Raw genomic sequence first — 19,733 nt, 5'->3', positions numbered from 1 at the left:
TGTTAATGATTCACTTCTGTTCAATGATTTGCTCAAGATGCATGACCTCAGAAATTTGTCTCAAGTTAATGCCTATGTTTGGTACTAGTTGGACCTAATTTTTGGAATAATGCCCTCTTTACATGTGTTGGTCTGCTTTTCATGACCTCCTTGCTTTGTCTTTAATGTCATTTGGCTCCCAAGATAACAGAATTCCTTTCCTGCAAGGTCCCCAGTTTTGATGGTAAATATATCACTTACTTTATTTCTACTATTTCTATTCTATTCTATTCTATATTATATTCTATTATTGTTCGGTTTCCTCACAATCCGTATTTTGTGCTCATTAAACTGTTCTTTGCATTCAGCAGATCCTGTAATTATCCATCGCCTTCACTGACGAATGCTGTGTCACCAGGGAATCTTATCAATCATATCGTTTCAATCTGAAATATGATCTCACTCCTTACTCTTTCTTTTGTTTCCACCACTGTTTCTTCAATGTACAAATTAAACAGCAAGGGCTTAAACCCTTTACAATCTGAGCGTTTTGTTCTTAGTCTTCTGTTCCCTTTTGGTTGTTGTACTTATTTTATATTACCTGTCTTTCCCTACAGTGTATACCTATTGTATTTGAATTTCAAACATCTTGCACCACTTTCAGTTGTCTAATGCTTTTTACAGGTCAATAGGTCTTGTGAAATGTCTCGAATTTTCTGAGTGTGGTTCATTATTAAGTGTAATGTCACAACTGTCTCTCTGGCACCTTTACTTAAGCGAAAGCCAAACAATTTATCAAGTCAAAGACATACTGTTTTATGGAATTTTGAAATTTACTGGAAGCAAAGGTTCGTCTCCAGCTAACATAGTGCTGTGTTCCAAACTATTTACGCTACTCAGTCATGACTAACCATAGAGTACATTGTGAGGCACGGACAGGAACATTAGTTTACATCAGAGAGTTGTGATTGCTTTTTCTCATGCCTTCCCCTTTACTTTTGTTTTTATGCAGTATATTTTTTGTTTTGTTTTAGAAAGCTCTTATATGATGAAATGGAATGCACTCCAGAAAAGGAGCATCTGTTCCAATTTTCCAGTAAGAAGCTATTGGCGTTAGTGTCATTTATTCAGAAACTGTTTGCTGAGGAAATGAAAATAATGGAGGCTGAAAAAGATGATGGGAAAAGAAGACGGAAGTTTACAGTACTTGTGTTCGTAGATAGAAGGTCTTCTGCCAAGTTATTGTATCAAATATTTAAGGTAACTAAGACCAGATTATGTACTTTTTTGGGTAGATGGTATAGCAAGTTGCATAAAAATATTTAATTGTAATAAAACAGTGCCAAGAGGGTACCTTTATGGTTGTGTTCACTCTATTTGGTTTCATGTGTTGGATGAAATCTGCACTTAAGCTCGTTCAAATTTCCTAGAGGGCATTTCCAGTAATTCTGGTTATTTTTCATAGCGCATAAGTGATTCTGATCATCTATATGTATAGGCTGAAAGCCACGTTATTTTGTGTTGTGAGAGATGTATAGTATACCAGCCTCAGCATATTTTCCCTTCCAACTGCTACCTTCCTAATGGTGCAGGGATAGAACAGTCATCTGTCATTCTCTATATGAACTAAAAAGAATTGTCCGATTCACCATCACAGTTATTTCACATATGCACGTGGGAAGAGTGATACGAAGTGGGACCCAAAAACTGCAAGTTTCTGAAGAAAAGCATATCCTTTTTTAAAAATAAAACATTAATCTCCTTAAATGTACTCCCCATTAGTACTAATGCACTTATCAAAATGTTTGGTCCAGTGTAGGAAAAACATTTTAAATTCGTACTCTTTCATATCCGGTAGCACCACCTTGACATTGTGCTTTATGTTCCTTTCTAGTCCCTTTTCATCGTAGGAAATGGGAAGAAATCAGAGGGAGATAGATCTGGTGAAAAGTGCACTTGCACCAAGGTAATAATCTTTGTTGAGACCAAAAAGTTTTGATCACACTCAGCTGTCATTCGATGTAGACTTTCACGGCCAGCGTCTTTATCAGTAAACTCTTCCGGGCTAAGTTGCCGTGGTCGATCTGTAGAACTTCTTCTCCCTGACGTTTCGTTCTCAACTACGGAGAACATCTTCCGAGGTGAGTCGACGACTGGCTGCTAGGAGCTGGGGCCGCCGCTTATATAGAGATCGTAGGGGGCACCACCACACGTCACGTGGCGTCGATGTGCAGCTATCTCTGGCTATCGTCTGTTCTCTCGATTGCAGGCAATCGATTGTCACGTGATTGATGCAACGTCGACCGCCATATCTTATCCAATTTTAATCCTTCTTCTTTACGATTAAAATTGTATTGATGTTTGTGGATTTCAATTGCCTCTCTATACATACGTGTATAATAGTGCGACGTCCTCACTAGCACGCTTGTTTCACCAAATTTTATGTCGTGATCTCCATCCTTAAAAACATGTTCCGCTACTGCCGATTTGTCGATATGTCCCAAGCGACAGTTTCTTTTGTGCTCCGTCAACCGTGTATTGATGCTTCTTTTTGTAGTTCCTATGTAAACCCTGCCGCAACTACACGGAATTTTATATACCCCTGGGGTGGCTAGGGGGTGACGAGCATCTTTTGTTGATCTTAGGCATTCACTAATTTTCTTAGTAGGTCTAAAAATGGTCTCTACCTGAAACTTGGCTAGTACTTTTCCAATGCGATCCGTGATATTATGGATGAACGGAAGAAATACTTTTCCAGCTGATGGTTGTTGCTGTTTCCTATCTTTAGGCATTTTTCTATTTGGGTGAAGTGCTCGATTAATCTCGTTTTTCGTATAACCATTTTTCACAGAGGCCATTCGTAAATGATTTAGTAGTTCCTATGTAAACCCTGGTTATACGAAAAACGAGATTAATCGAGCACTTCACCCAAATAGAAAAATGCCTAAAAATAGGAGACAGCAACAACCATCAGCTGGAAAAGTATTTCTTCCGTTCATCCATAATATCACGGATCGCATTGGAAAAGTACTAGCCAAGTTTCAGGTAGAGACCATTTTTAGACCTACTAAGAAAATTAGTGAATGCCAAAGATCAACAAAAGATGCTCGTCACCCCCTAGCCACCCCAGGGGTATATAAAATTCCGTGTAGTTGCGGCAGGGTTTACATAGGAACTACAAAAAGAAGCATCAATACACGGTTGACGGAGCACAAAAGAAACTGTCGCTTGAGACATATCGACAAATCGGCAGTAGCGGAACATGTTTTTAAGGATGGAGAGCACGACATAAAATTTGGTGAAACAAGCGTGCTAGTGAGGACGTCGCACTATTATACACGTATGTATAGAGAGGCAATTGAAATCCACAAACATCAATACAATTTTAATCGTAAAGAAGAAGGATTAAAATTGGATAAGATATGGCGGTCGACGTTGCATCAATCACGTGACAATCGATTGCCTGCAATCGAGAGAACAGACGATAGCCAGAGATAGCTGCACATCGACGCCACGTGACGTGTGGTGGTGCCCCCTACGATCTCTATATAAGCGGCGGCCCCAGCTCCTAGCAGCCAGTCGTCGACTCACCTCGGAAGATGTTCTCCGTAGTTGAGAACGAAACGTCAGGGAGAAGAAGTTCTACAGATCGACCACGGCAACTTAGCCCGGAAGAGTTTACTGATAAACACTCAGCTGTGTGCGCAGGGGCCTTGTCATGTTGCAAAACCAACTTGAGAGAATTCCACAAAACGAGATCTTTTCTTGCCAAATTTCTGCTCTGCCTTTTCACAACCTTGAAATAGAGCTGTTGATTTACTGTTTGCTTTTGAGGGTTGAATTGTGATTGTATGATCTTTTTTATGTCAGAAAAACTGAAGAGCATCATATTCACATTCAAATTCACCTGACGAGCTCTTTTTGGATGGGGTGAGCCAGATGACTTCTTTTGATTTGACTGTTGTTTACTTTAAGGATTTCACCCGGAGCACTGCGACTCATCCCCATTGACAGCTTTGTTGAAAAAATCAGCTTCATCCTTGAATGCGTTCTTCATTTCACAACAGTCTGGAATGTGCCTATTTCTTTGATATTTGTTTATAAGTCTGGCCACAAACATTGTAACCACTGTTTGCGTTGCAGACATTCAAAATGCACTTAATTGTGCTCAGAACCACCCGAGTAAGTCTTGAAGCACAGTGATTGTCCTATGTTGATTTGCACTGATGAGATTACGGATTTTGCTGATGTGTTCCTTGGCTTGAGCCGTTGAAGGATGACCGGAATGAAGCTGATCTTCAGTTGCCATTTCCCTCATTTTAAATTGAGAAAACCGTTTGTACACTTCTATGTTACTAAGAGTGTGCTCCTTATACAATGTTCTCACCGTCACAGCAGTTTCAGCTACATTCAAGCGAAACAGTAATCAAAACTTCACAGCTGGACTTTGTTTACGAGAGTCAGCCATTTCTTTGTGTCACAAATGTGCTACAGACACGTGTGAAGAAGTGCCACAGAAGACGTACCGTCATTTTAGGATGGTGGGTGATGCCGCTTGGCAGCAGACTGACCCAAGAGAGATCCTGCAGATCTCCCTAGCAGCTCAACCTGGTACTAAAAGTACACTGTGCAAAGCATTATATGATTCTGGCTTCTTTTGGATCTCCCTTCATATGTTCATTACTCTTCTTCGAATGTGCATCGTTGAAATTTTAAGAGAGCTACTTCATGATGTGCTCTGCTACCTCTTGTAGTCTTTTTCACTGTATCTGAGTGTGCTCCTACATGACACTCACACACTGATAAAATGGGTCTGTATGAACATGTTATCCCTCGGATCCATTTTATGCAATTAGGGAAGGCCAGAAAGTTACACGGGACCAAATTTGGGGGAATAGGCTGATGGGGAAACTGTTTCTCAATGACTAGAGTGATAGTGAACATAGTTTCCTGGTGCAGAGGCATTTCCTTGCCTTTGAAGCATTTCAGAAGCGATGAAGAGGTGAAAGCCACAGTGCGTGAGTGGCTCCATTCACAACCAAAAGAGTTCTTCTTGTGAGGCATCTGTGTACTTCTGAAGATGTGGAATGTGTGCATTACACATCATGAGGTCTACATCAGAAAATGATGTATCTGTAATATTTCTGTATTATCTTATTTTCATAATAATAGATAATTGAGGTTTTCAATTGAATTGCCATTGTGTTATTACTATTGTTGTTGTTGTTGTTACTGTTCTTGCTATTACTATTGTTCCTTTTATTATTTATTGCTGTTACAAACTACATTAAAGGCAGTTCAAATTATCATAATATTTTCAATTACACAGATCATTACGTTACTGGCAACAGTGTAAAAAGGTTGACATAAATCTTAACCTTTCAGAATCAGCATATGGAACCTGTGAAGTAAAGGCTGTAAAGGAGGAGGTATAGAGAGGTGGAAAATTTACCCAAAACAGGCCGTTAAGCTGTGCTTCAGAATGGAACTTGTGCAATACATACTGTTGAAAGTCCAGTTTAATGTTCGGAGGGTCAGAAATCAAATGTAAATGAGTGCTGAACAGTAAAGAAGTAAGATGAGAGAAGTAGTTTTGTCTTTAATGTAGTTTGGAACTATAAGTCCACACTGATATGTTGCTACTAGTTTTGACTTAGAGATAAGTAGTATCATGTATTCTGTTCATATAACAATCAAATTTATGATTTCTGTTATTATTGTACAGTGATGTGACTGTTGGTAAGTGGCTAACATAATCATTTGGTAACACTGTGAAAAACAATGTTGATCTTAGATAAAAGTTCTAAATACTTACAAAAGTATTTTTTCAATTATTTTTCAGTTCTTGTCATTGAGTGATCCTAAATATGAAGGTTTGCATCCTGATTTTGTTGTGGGCTTTGCTGCACAGCAGTATACAAAGGAAAACGATCTTGAGAAAAAGAGAAATCAGGAGGCTTTAGATAAGTAAGTTCAAAAATTCTTGCAATTTTATTAACTCCATAAATAACAAAGTAACATGATGCAGCAGAATATCTCTCTCTCTCTCTCTCTCTCTCTCTCTCTCTCTCTGTCATAGACTTTATCATTACAGTTAATAGTTGCTCTGCCATTATTGTTGTTGTTGTTGTTGTTGTTGTTTTCTTCAGTCCTGAGACTGGTTTGATGCAGCTCTCCATGCTACTCTATCCTATGCAAGCTCCTTCATCTCTCAGTACCTACTGCAACCTACATCCTTCTGAATCTGCTTAGTGTATTCGTCTCTTGGTCTCCTTCTACGATTTTTACCCTCCACGCTGCCCTCCAATGCTAAATTTGTGATCCCTTGATGCCTCAGGACATGTCCTACCAACCGATCCCCTCTTCTAGTCAAGTTGTGCCACAAACTTCTCTTCTCCCCAATTCTATTCAATACCTCCTCATTAGTTACGTGATCTACCCACCTAATCTTCAACATTCTTCTGTAGCACCACATTTCGAAAGCTTCTATTCTCTTCTTGTCCAAACTATTTATTGTCCATGTTTCACTTCCATACATGGCTACACTCCATACAAATACTTTCAGAAAGGACTTCCTCACACTTAAATCTATACTCGATGTTAACAAATTTCTCTTCTTCAGAAACACTTTACTTGCCATTGCCAGTCTACATTTTATATCCTCTCTACTTCGACCATCATCAGTTATTTTGCTCCCCAAATAGCAAAACTCCTTTACTACTTGAAGTGTCCCATTTCCTAATCTAATTCCCTCAGTATCACCCGACTTAATTCGACTACATTCCATTATCCTTGTTTTGCTTTTGTTGATGTTCATCTTATATCCTCCTTTCAAGACACTGTCCATTCCATTCAACTGCTCTTCCAAGTCCTTTGCTGTCTCTGACAGAATTACAATGTCATCAGCGAACCTCAAAGTTTTTATTTCTTCTCCCTGGATTTTAATACCTACTCCAAATTTTTCTTTTGTTTCCTTTACTGCTTGCTCAATATACAGATTGAATAACATCGGGGATAGGCTACAACCCTGTCTCACTCCCTTCCCAACCACTGCTTCCCTTTCATGCCCCTCGACTCTTATAACTGCCATCTGGTTTCTGTACAAATTGTAAATAGCCTTTCGCTCCCTGTATTTTACCCCTGCCACCTTTAGAATTTGAAAGAGAGTATTCCAGTCAACATTGTCAAAAGCTTTCTCTAAGTCTACAAATGCTAGAAACGTAGGTTTGCCTTTCCTTAATCTTTCTTCTAAGATAAGTCGTAAGGTCAGTATTGCCTCACGTGTTCCAACATTTCTACGGAATCCAAACTGATCTTCCCCGAGGTCGGCTTCTACCGGTTTTTTCATTCGTCTGTAAATAATTTGCGTTATTATTTTGCAGCTGTGACTTATTAAACTGATAGTTCGGTAATTTTCGCATCTGTCAACACCTGCTTTCTTTGGGATTGGAATTATTATATTCTTCTTGAAGTCTGAGGGTATTTCGCCTGTCTCGAACATCTTGCTCACCAGATGGTAGAGTTTTGTCAGGACTGGCTCTCGCAAGGCTGTCAGTAGTTCTAATGGAATGTTGTCTACTCCCGGGACCTTGTTTCGACTCAGGTCTTTCAGTGCTCTGTCAAACTCTAAACCCAGTATCGTATCTCCCATTTCATCTTCATCTACATCCTCTTCCATTTCCATAATATTGTCCTCAAGTACATCGCCCTTGTATAGACCCTCTATATACTCCTTCCACCTTTCTGCTTTCCCCTCTTTGCTTAGAACTGGGTTTCCATCTGAGCTCTTGATATTCATACAAGTGGCTCTCTTTTCTCCAAAGGTCTCTTTAATTTTCCTGTAGGCTGTATCTATCTTACCCCTAGTGAGATAAGCCTCTACATCCTTACATTTGTCCTCTAGCCATGCCTGCTTAGCCATTTTGCACTTCCTGTTGATCTCATTTTTGAGACGTTTATATTCATTTTTGCCTGTTTCATTTACTGCATTTTTATATTTTCTCCTTTCATCAATTACATTCAATATTTCTTCTGTTACCCAAGGATTTCTACCAGCCCTCGTCTTTTTACCTACTTGATCCTCTGCTGCCTTCACTATTTCTTGCTTCAAAGCTACCCATTCTTCTACTACTGTATTTCTTTCCCCCATTCCCGTCAATCGTTTCCTAATGCTCTCCCTGAAACTCTCTAAAACCTCTAGTTCTGTCAGTTTATCCATGTTCCATCTCCTTAAATTCCCACCTTTTTGCATTTCTTCAGTTTTAATCTACAGTTCATAACCAATAGATTGTGGTCAGAGTCCACATCTGCCCCTGGAAATGTCTTACAATTTAAAACCTGGTTCCTAAATCTCTGTCTTACCATTATATAATCTATCTGATACCTGCCATTATTATGGACCTGAAAAATTCAGATTTGAATATATGTGAATTATGGATCGAAAAACACAAAAGAAAAGTTATCTTGTAAATGGAACTTTGTACCAAGTTGTATCCAAATGAACTATTTTATCAATTACAGTTTCAATAACTTTATTTTTAGCAAATTTTCTGTTTTTGGTGTTACAGTATCTGATGAAGCCCAATTTGGACAGGGAATGTGTATAAAGAGAATGTGTTTGCGAGATATGATGAATACCTGTGCTGTAATGCAGTGACGATTATGTGCTGATTCGTTATAACCTGGTCCATGTTAGTTGTTGGGTGGATGAAGGATCTCTAGAAGATACACCATAAGACATTGTATGACTTGGCAGAGGGACCTGCCATACTAGAGAAATGAAATGGGTGTACACAGCAGTCAGCGAGATAGCTGATGGAATGAATCCGCGTGAATTGAAATATGTTGTTGTTAGGCTTTCTGGTTTATTCCTGTTACAGACAAGAGGTGTAATCTTAAAGAACAAAATTTTGAGATTTATACACCACTTGCTAGCAGTAAAACATATGTTTAAGAAAACCACTAGTAAAATACCAGTTTTGATTCTTTCCTCAAAGGGCTTGATTAACACCAGTAGTTAATGAAGCAGTTGTCAGTTACAAGATGTAACGTTCACTAGTAACAGGGAGAAGTAAGATGATATGTTTATACATCCAATCATTTCCAAACAAATAAGTGACCAAAAATAGATGCTGATTTTGACTGAGATCACCCTGGTAGATGCATGGGGAGGGGGGGGGGGGGGTTTGATTGTTCCAGCATTGCTCTGGAACATCTGCTGCAATTATCGAGCAAATAAATTTGGTTCATATACACCTTACTGTCAGGAAGAATACAGATGGAGAAAAACAACCTGATTATAAGGTTGTAGTGGGGTAGGGTATGTCTGCATCCAGACCCTGGCTCCCCGCCCTTTCCCCGGCTCCCCGCCCGGCCCCCGACCCCCTCACCACCTAAATACCCCCACCTTCTCCCCTGAAAACCTTCCCATTCCAGCCCCCAACTCCTCTCTCTGCCTCCCTCATTTGCTTCCACTTTCCCATTCCCCCTTGCCACCTCCCCTTCTGTCCCCCACTCCACCTCCCCCCTTCTGTCTTCCCAAACTCCCCCGTCCGCCTCTGGTGTCCTCTCACCCACAACCTCAACACTCCACATACCACCACACATTTGTAGACGGTGATTGATCATGTGCTCATTATTAAATTTGTAGAAATACTTAACACATTTATGTAAGTATGTATACATATCACCCCTTGCTTTAGAAATATGAGTTATTATTTCTCATCAATCATGTCCCCCACATCCTTCAAGACTTTTTATGGTGCTGCATACACAAAACTGATTCTGATAGCCTTGAAAATGACAGATATGTGGTTATGGTTTCAGGTTCAAGGCCGGTGAAACAAATATACTTGTTTCTTCAGATGTTCTCGAAGAAGGTGTGGATATACCAATGTGTAATACTGTGATTAGATTCGATCCCCCAAAAACATTCCGTTCGTACGTTCAGTCAAAAGGCCGTGCACGACATAAAACGAGCACGTTCCATATACTGACAGAGAGAGGGGACTCAAAATTCTACAATGCAATGCTACAATTTAAAGAAATTGAACGTGAGTTGTATAAGGTATGTCACTTCTATTCTGCCAAACCTGTAACATTAAATAATTTTTTGTGTATTTTTTGCTTCTGTGTGACAACTTTTCTTCTCCTGTAATGTGAAAGTAAAATAATTTAGCTGTTAGAATTCTCAATAAGAATCCGCAATTTAAATGTAAGCCACTTTGTTTCCAATGATCGACAACAGCTTGCTATTATTGAATTTTCATCTAGAGACATTGCAGTTAGTGAAAATAAATTTTCTGTCAAACAACACAGTCACTGTCAGCAGTTGTATGGCAAAGGTTTTTTAAACACACTTCACAAATTGCATACAACTTTTGTTCAGCAGAACATACCCAATTCATTGGCAGTTCAGTGAGCAATTGAATACCATTGATTCCATTGCAGATGTTAAGACACAAAGCAACATTCTATAGTCTACTGAAATTATGCTTCAGTAAATAAGTGCATAGCCCAAAGTCCTTTAATCTTGATTTGCCATCAGTCACAAGAATGAGAGAGAGGTTTGAAATGAAGTCTGACAAAGGACCTTAATCTACACACTTACAAGGCTCAATAGAAAGAACTACTACTGCCAGTTGACCATTTGTAACACCGTGGACTCACTATTGGCATGTCATCTTTAGTGATAGGTGCATTTCTATTTGGACAGCTTCGTCAGTAAGTTCAGCTGTAGAATTTGGTGCACTGAGAATCAATTTCAGTGTCATTGCATGCACATTGAGCCACTGTTTGATGTGGAATTTGGGCAGGTGGGGGTGATTGGATTTTAATTTTTTAATTTTTCAATAGTGGTGTAGGTAATGCAATGGATGGGAATGGCCTACATTATAGCAACTTCGTGTGTGAGTTTCTCTGGACCCGATTGAAGGGGACAGATTTGAAATAAAAGTGGTTGCAGCATGTTAGCACATACCGTGCATGCGCACTGTTGCAGTAAAAATTTTCCAAGCTGTATTGAATCACACCTTGAAGACCAAAATTTCCTATAGAGATCTTGTGACAGTGTGTTGTGTGACTGTTTCCTGTTGGCTTGCATGAACTAATATATTAAATACATGAACAAACCTAAAACAATTTCTTAGTTGACAGATCAAATGGGGTGCATCATTGTGAAAATCAGTACAGAAAGATGCAATGATATCATTAAAAATGATACGAGAGAAGTAAGAGTTTGTCAACAAAGTCTGGCGAACATCTGCCAGAAATGGTTCTCCACATGTAACCACACTGTGTACTGATTAATTTAAACTAAAAATATTGCACATTGCTAAATTACTAATGAGTTTTCTTCAAAAATTAAATTGTCCATTCTAATTCGCTCACCCTTTATGATTGTTCTGACTTCTGTAAGAGAGAGGTTTGAAGATTTTACACCAACCTTAAGGTACATTTGCATATTGCCAACAATATATCCTGTTTGGCAACATTGCGGCCACATGAATTGCAGCTACAGTGGTCTTCCAACTGAGCTACCCAAGCACAACTCACGCTCTGTCCTCACAGCTTTACTTCTGCCAGTACCTCGTCTCCTACCTTCCAAACTTTACAGAAGCTCTCCTGCACCATTCTGGAAACATCCCCCTGGCTGTGGCTAAGCCATGTCTCCGCAATATCCTTTCTTTCAGGAGTGTTAGTTCTGCAAGGTGGTGCAGGAGAGCTTCTGTAAAGTTTGAAAGGTGGGAGACAAGATACTGGCAGAAGTAAAGCTGTGAGGACGGGGCATGAGTTGTGGTTTGGTAGCTCAGTTGGTAGAGCACTTGCCCACGAAAAGCAAAGGTCCCGAGTTCGAGTCTCGGTCCGGCACACAGTTTTAATCTGCCAGGAAGTTTCATATCAGTGCACACTCCGCAGTAGAGTGAAAATCTCATTCTGCCTCATTAAAGGAAGCTTGAAATAAGATAAAAACTTAATTTTAGTTTTGTTTGCCAACAAGTACCACTGTTTAGACTACCATTTCCTGCTTACTTACAGTGAGAACATACTTAATTCATTAGATAACAAATTAGAGGCTACTGGCATTTTCTGCAACCTGTTAAAAGCCTTTGACTGTGACCTGTTAAAAGCCTTTGACTGTGGATCACACCATTTTCCTAAGTAAAGTTGAATTTTATGGTGTCACTGGCATGTTGCGAAATGGCTCGATTCTTATCTAACTAACAGGAAACAGAGGGTGTTGTTGCAAAATACCTATGCAGTAAGCAGCCAGTCTTTATCTAATTGGGAATTAGTTTCATGTGGTGTTCCACAAGGTTTCACCTTGGGTCTGTTGCTTTTTGTGGGTACATTAATGATCTCTCGTCTGTTACGTTGCCAGATGCTAAGTTTGTTCTGTTTGCAGAGGATACAAACATTGCAATAAGTACCAAGTCAAATACAGATTTAGAAATGGCTGCTAATGAAATTTTGACTGACATTAATAAATGATTTAAAGCTAATTCACTGTCATTAAACTTTGAGAAGACCCACTATTTGCAATTCAGAACCTGTAAGAGATTTCCATCCAGCATGTGTATAGCATATGAAGACATGCAGATCAAAGAGGTTGACAGTGTTAAATTTCTTAGATTACAACTCAATAATAAATTCAGTTGAGGAGGGGCATACCACTGAATTGCTGAAGCAAATAAGCAAACCTGTATTTGCCATGAGAATGATGTCAGATGTAGGAGATATAAATATAAAGAAACTTGCATACTTTCCTTTTTTTTTTTTTTTTTTTTTTTTTTTTTTTTTTTTTTTTTTTTTTTTTTTTTTTCATTCTAAAACGTCATATGGGATCATATTCTGGGGTTACTCATCAAACCAAGCAAAAGTTTTTAGGGTGCAAAAGAGTGTAATAAGGTTTGTTTATTTTGTACATTCAAGAACATGTGTGGAAACCTGTTTAAGCAACTGGGTATTTTTCAAAATTGGGTATTTTGTGTACGATAAATTTATTAAAAGTGTATAACAATGTTTCATTCTGACAGTGTATTAATTATGTAAATATTAGCAGTTCCAGTTTACTGTAATGTATTCACCTATTTTGACAGTCTCCTGACAAATGGTCAGGGTAGTAAGTATTATATTCAGATGTTTTATGTCTTTTATGCTATACTTTCTGACGTGTTCCACACCCATGAGAATCATCTCATCTTAAGGTCTATGGGACAAAAACTGAATGTGATCTAATCATAAAGTGTCTCAGTGTAGTATGAAACTCATTGCGTAAAATGCAAATGGTAGGGATGAAGGCATCAAATGCAAACGATAGGGATGAAGAACCAAGTGCACTTCCACCCTTCCCATACAACGTTTTCGCCTCACATTTGGCATAGGTTCGAAGACTTCAGAAATTTTTGTATGCGTCAAGCACGATTCAAAGCTTATCAACAACAGGCAGTGAACTGTTTTCTCAGTTTGTGATCCTCGTATACTTCACTCTCGATGTCCCATGACTCTGGTCGTACATGAATTGCATTAATAAAATTACTAGTTCTCTTCTCTGTCCACTTTTCCATTGCTGTACACAACAAACAACAACAAAACATCTCACTATATGTATATGCACGAACTTTCAAACAGAAGTAAATGATATTGTTTTTATATAAAAACAAAGGTGAGGTGACTTACCGAACAAAAGCGCTGGCAGGTCGATAGACACACAAACAAACACAAACATACACACAAAATTCAAGCTTTCGCAACAAACTGTTGCCTCATCAGGAAAGAGGGAAGGAGAGGGGAAGACGAAAGGAAGTGGGTTTTAAGGGAGAGGGTAAGGAGTCATTCCAATCCCGGGAGCGGAAAGACTTACCTTAGGGGGAAAAAGGACAGGTATACACTCGCACACACGCACATATCCATCCACACATACAGACACAAGCAGACATATTTCCCCCTAAGGTAAGTCTTTCCGCTCCCGGGATTGGAATGACTCCTTACCCTCTCCCTTAAAACCCACTTCCTTTCGTCTTCCCCTCTCCTTCCCTCTTTCCTGATGAGGCAACAGTTTGTTGCGAAAGCTTGAATTTTGTGTGTATGTTTGTGTTTGTTTGTGTGTCTATCGACCTGCCAGCGCTTTTGTTCGGTAAGTCACCTCATCTTTGTTTTTATATATAATTTTTCCCACGTGGAATGTTTCCTTCCATTATATTGATATTGTTTTTAGTCAGACACACGATTGCAGTACTGTCAGTGAAAGAATTGGGAAACAAAGGTGAGAGCAAGAGGGAGGCATTTACAGTCAAGGACAGAGATAGATATTGCCCTGCAATATGAAATATTTTCCACCCTTGGTGAACAACACCGGCAACCCCTCTTCAATATGTTGGCAGCTACTTGCACCATTGCCAAGCCATACTGCAGAATTGCTGCCTATGGCAGCAGTGTTGGCAGAAATCCTATCGCTGCCATATGTTGCCATAAAATATGGACCACCTGAACACGCCTTTACAGGCACTCAATGTAAGACCTGCGTATAATATGACGTTAGTGGTATTCAGTGACTAATCTCTCCATCAATTGCTGTCGTATCTTGCACTACCAAGAAAATGGATTACTCTGAGCTGCTTGCAAACACTATTGTCAGAGATGCTATTATTGCTTACATGTCACACATCAACCTTAAGGTCGATCAGATGCAGTTGTCCATCGCTTTCACTTGTCAACTATTCAGCATAATTGCTACAGCCGATATCACTAGGAAACTGCCTTAAGATGCTTTCACACAGGTTGAAGAAATTATATTCTGCCAATAGTATATCCCGGCAGTGTTGCTCGGCAACACGAATTGCAGTCACATGTCAGTGATATTCTCAGCTACTATTGGCCAGCAGTTTTTGCAGCAGTACATTTCCAGAACAGATGTGTTTGCATTTGCCACCGAATTGCCACTAGATATATGGAAATGAGGTGCTAGAAGTGAGTGCAGCTCTCCTGCTTTTTGCGTTGCATAAGAAAAAAACCTTGACAAAAAAAAAATTATTTTAGTATAGTATATAAGTTTATTTCTGCTTTACTGTCATCATCAACACATCTGCAAACAACCACATTTATTTATAATGTGTAAAGGTTTTTTGCATTTGATGTTGATGTTGTACTCACATCCTGACATAGATGGATGTACACTGAAGAGCCAAAGAAACTGGGACACCTGTCTAATATCGTGTAGGACCCCACAAGCATGCAGAAGTGCTGCAACATGATGTGGCATGGACTTGACTAATGTCTGAAGTACTGCTGGAGGGAATTGACACTATGAATCCTGCAGGGCTGTCCATAAATCCACAAGAGTGTGAGGGGGTGGAAATTCTTCTGAACAGCACATTGCAAGGCATCCCAGATATGATCAGTAATGTATGTCTGGGGAGTTTGGTGGGCAGCAGAAGTGTTTAAACTTGGAAGAGTGTTTCTGGAACCACTCTGTAGCAATTCTGGATGTGTGTGGTGTCGCATTGTCCTGCTGGAATTGCCCAAGTCCATCGGAATGCACAGTGGACCTGAATGGATGCAAGTGATCAACAGGATGTGTACGGGGGGGAGTTTGAGTAGTTGAATCACTTGTCATCTATGGTGCTTCATAGTTTTCATGTGTTGCAGAAGGGTATTTGTCGCCTGTCAGTCGTATCTAGATGTAACAGGGGTCCCATATCATTCCAGCTGCGCATGCCTCTACCAGCTTGGAACGTTTCCCTGCTGACATGCAGGGTCCATGGATTCATGAGGTTATTTCCATCCCCGTACACATCCATCCGCTCGATACAATTTGAAATGAGACTTGTCCAACCAGACACATTTCCAGTCATCAGCAGTCCAGTGTTGGTGTTGACAGGTCCAGGCAAGGCATAAAGCTTTGTGTCATACAGTCATCAATGGTACACAAGTGGGTGTTGGGCTCCAAAAGCCAATATCAATGATGTTTACTTGAATGGTACACACATTGACAGTTGTTGATGGCCCGGCATTGGAATCTGCAGCATTTTGTGTAAGGCTTGCACTTCCGTGACACTGAACGATTCTCTTCAGTCGTCATGGATCCTGTTCTTCAGGATCTTTTTCTGACCGTAGTAAAGTCGGAGATTTGATGTTTACGGGCTTCCTGATATTCACGGTACATTCGCGAAATGGTCGTACGGGAAAATCCCTACTTAATCGCTGCCTCTGAGATCCTGTATCCCATCACTTGTGCACTGACTATAACATCACGATCAAACTTGCTTAAGTCTTAATAATCTGCCATTGTAGCAGCAGTAAGTTATGTAAGAATGTAAGAACTGCGCCAGAATCTTGTCTTACATAGGCGTTGCCGACCACAGTGTTGTATTCTGCCTGTTCAACATATCTCTGCGTTTGAATATGCATGCCTATACCAGTTTCTTTGGTGCTTCAGTGTATATCAGCTTTGAGTAAACCATTATTGCTCTATGTAATTGTTGGTTGTAATATTATGGTTATGAGAAATTTGAGGTTGACAGCTAGTTGTTTACTCAAAGATATTTATGCTGTTTTGGTTTGTGTGTATCATGGCACTGTTACTGAAGTGTTTGTGACCTCTGGAGTTTTGGTTATTGGTTATCCCTATTTAAAATCTCAATAAAAATTTTTTGAAAGCTTTGTGAGCCAGAAATCGGTTTCTTCGTGTATTATACATAGGAATAAAATTGGTGTGTACGTATATTTCAAATTCCTCCATAAATATTCATGCTTGGACCTGATGGGATTTTATGCAGGATTTGCAGTGCATTTTCAATATTGTCACTTTGGTTTTTAATTTTTTAGGTGTGTAAAGAAAATGGATTGGTTTGTTATTTGTCTCTGTTGTGTTGTCTAAATGTAATGATGAAATTTCTTCCTTTCTGTCTATACAGGGTGTTACAAAAAGGTACAGCCAAACTTTCAGGAAACATTCCTCACACACAAAGAAAGAAAATACGTTATGTGGACATGTGTCCGGAAATGCTTGCTTAATAGCAACAGAACGTACCAGCGTGACTTCAAACACTTTGTTACAGGAAATGTTCAAAATGTCCTCCGTTAGCGAGGATTCATGCATCCACCCTCGGTCACACGGAATCCCTGATGCGCTGATGCAGCCCTGGAGAATGGCGTATTGTATCACAGCCGTCCACAATACGAGCACGAAGAGTCTCTACATTTGGTACCTACCGGGGTTGCATAGACAAGAGCTTTCAAATGCCCCCATAAATGAAAGTCAAGAGGGTTGAGGTCAGGAGAGCGTGGAGGCCATGGGATTGGTCCGCCTCTACCAATCCATTGGTCACCGAATCTGTTGTTGAGAAGCGTACGAACACTTCGACTGAAATGTGCAGGAGCTCCATCGTGCATGAACCACATGTTGTGTCGTACTTGTAAAGGCACATGTTATAGCAGCACAGGTAGAGTATCCCGTATGAAATCATGATAATGTGCTCCATTGAGCATAGGTGGAAGAACATGGGGCCCAATCAAGACATCACCAACAATGCCTGCCCAAACGTTCACAGAAAATCTGTGTTGATGACGTGATTGCACAATTGCGTGAGGATTCTCGTCAGCCCACACATGTTGATTGCAAAAATTTACAATTTGATCACGTTGGAGTGAAGCCTTATCCGTAAAGAGAACATTTGCACTGAAATGAGGATTGACACGTTGTTGGATGAACCATTCGCAGAAGTGTACCCGTAGAGGCCAATCAGCTGCTGATAGTGCCTGCACACACTGTACATGGTACAGAAACAAGTGGTTCTCCCGTCGCACTCTCCATACAGTGACGTGGTCAACGTTACCTTGTACAGTAGCAACTTCTCCGATGCTGACATTAGGGTTGTCGTCAACTGCACGAAGAATTGCCTCGTCCATTGCAGTACCGAAGTCAACATTACCTTCCTTCAATTGGGCCAACTGGCGATGAATCGAGGAAGTACAGTACATACTGACGAAACTAAAATGAGCTCTAACATGGAAATTAAGTGTTTCTGGCACATGTCCACATAACATCTTTTCTTTATTTGTGTGTGAAGAATGTTTCCTGAAAGTTTGGCCGTACCTTTTTGTAACACCCTGTATAGAATTTTGTGCATTTATTGCAGTTAATTTTGTACATTCCGGGGTTTAATAGTTTTGGCAGTATGGCTTTTCCTGACGGTAGTTTTTTGCTAATATTATTTGTCATTCTGACGTCATACGAGATATTTGTATTTTTTAGTAGGGCATTTAGTTTATTGGATAATTTTCGGATATAGTTTGCTGGTATGTATATGGTCTTCCTTTTTATTGCAGTTTCTGTCATTGGTGTTATTTTATGATTTATTGGGGTCTTTTTCAGGGTGTTTTTATATGGCTGTACAACCACATTATAGTCATACTTGTTCTCGTATTGTGTGTATTGTAGTGTAGTTATTTCTTTATGTGTGGCCTCCTGTTTTAGTGGCAGATTTAGGATTCTGTTAATCATAGAATGAAAGAATGCATATTTGTGAGATTTTGGATGTGAAGATGTAGAGTTAATTATTCAAACTGTAGTGGTTAATTTTCTGTATGTCTCAAAAGTCTGTTTGTAGTTGTTGTTGGTTATTGTGAGGTCCAGAAAGTGAATTCATTTTATGACGCATAGTATTGAATTCCTGAAGTATTCTCTGTTTGTCATAATGGTTCCCTTGTAAAGTAGCAGTGTGTCATTGACATTGCGATAGTGGTATATTATGTTTTTTAGAAAGGATTTTAGTGAACTGCAGAATCTTGTTTCTAGTTTATTAAGGAACATAACTGCTATCATTCCAGCAATACTACTCCCCATAGCACATATGGGAAAAACTGCACCATAAAAAATTCCAGAATACTTTAAAGTACAATAAAGAACATTCAAATTCTACACAATGCAGACTCGTTGCACTGGACATACGAAGCACTACGCTAACATATCTATACCAGAAACAATAGATATAACAGAACATTTTCTCATAACTCATAAACAAGGCATATGTGAAATTATACAATTTCACGAAACTGTTTCTAACATAACAAAAAAATTTACTTACACCCAGATGGTGTGTGTATGGGCAGTAGTATTGCTGGAACCATAGCAGATACGAGGGTTTGAATGAAAATTAATGCCTCCACCTCCGTTAATTGTGTTTGGATGGGAATATTTTAATAAATCAAACACAGAAATACTCCTTAGAATGTGATCTTTAATTACCAATATTCACTTATCCACATAATTGCCAGCCAATTGGATACATTTCTGCCAATGATGAACAAGTTTTCTGAAGCCGTCACGAAAGAAATCGACACTCTGTTTCTGCAACCACAGTCCCACAGTTCTCATCAGAAGCATGATGATGTACCTGCAGATTGTCTTTCATTATCGGGAAAGGCGTCACCTTTATTCTCGTAACGTGAGAAGAGTCCCTGTCAAATTTCAAGTCTGTGCACTTTCATTTCAGGAGTCAGCATCCAGGGTACCCATCATGCACAGAACTTCTGATAGCCAAACAAAGCATTGGAAATGAGTGTTTGGCGTCATTGTCCGGGAGGCCCCTTACAGGGCAGGTCCAGCCGCCTTGGTGCAGGTCTTATTACATTCGACGCCGCATTGGGTGACCTGCGCGCTGGATGGGGGTGAAATGATGATGAAGACAACACAACACCCAGTCCCTGAGAGGAGAAAATTTCCGATCCATCCGAGAATCGAACCCGGTCCCCTT

The 19,733-nt window shown here is 39.7% G+C and overlaps 1 protein-coding gene across 2 annotated transcripts in view; it reads left to right on the top strand.

Annotated features, from left to right (window-relative positions):
- The window catches only part of LOC124550987 (endoribonuclease Dicer-like), a 315,900-nt gene that overhangs the window by 140,050 nt on the left and 156,117 nt on the right, over window positions 1-19,733 (top strand). For both annotated transcript variants that reach the window (XM_047125814.1, XM_047125813.1), the window contains 3 exons: window positions 1,014-1,239; window positions 5,822-5,946; window positions 9,805-10,045. In XM_047125814.1, the coding sequence (XP_046981770.1) occupies window positions 1,014-1,239; window positions 5,822-5,946; window positions 9,805-10,045 (592 nt within the window). The remainder of the gene's footprint in view (window positions 1-1,013; window positions 1,240-5,821; window positions 5,947-9,804; window positions 10,046-19,733) is intronic.

Source organism: Schistocerca americana, chromosome 9 (assembly GCF_021461395.2).
Source record: "Schistocerca americana isolate TAMUIC-IGC-003095 chromosome 9, iqSchAmer2.1, whole genome shotgun sequence".
Taxonomy (NCBI): Eukaryota; Metazoa; Arthropoda; class Insecta; order Orthoptera; family Acrididae; genus Schistocerca; species Schistocerca americana.
This window is presented reverse-complemented; position numbering and strand designations above follow the sequence as displayed.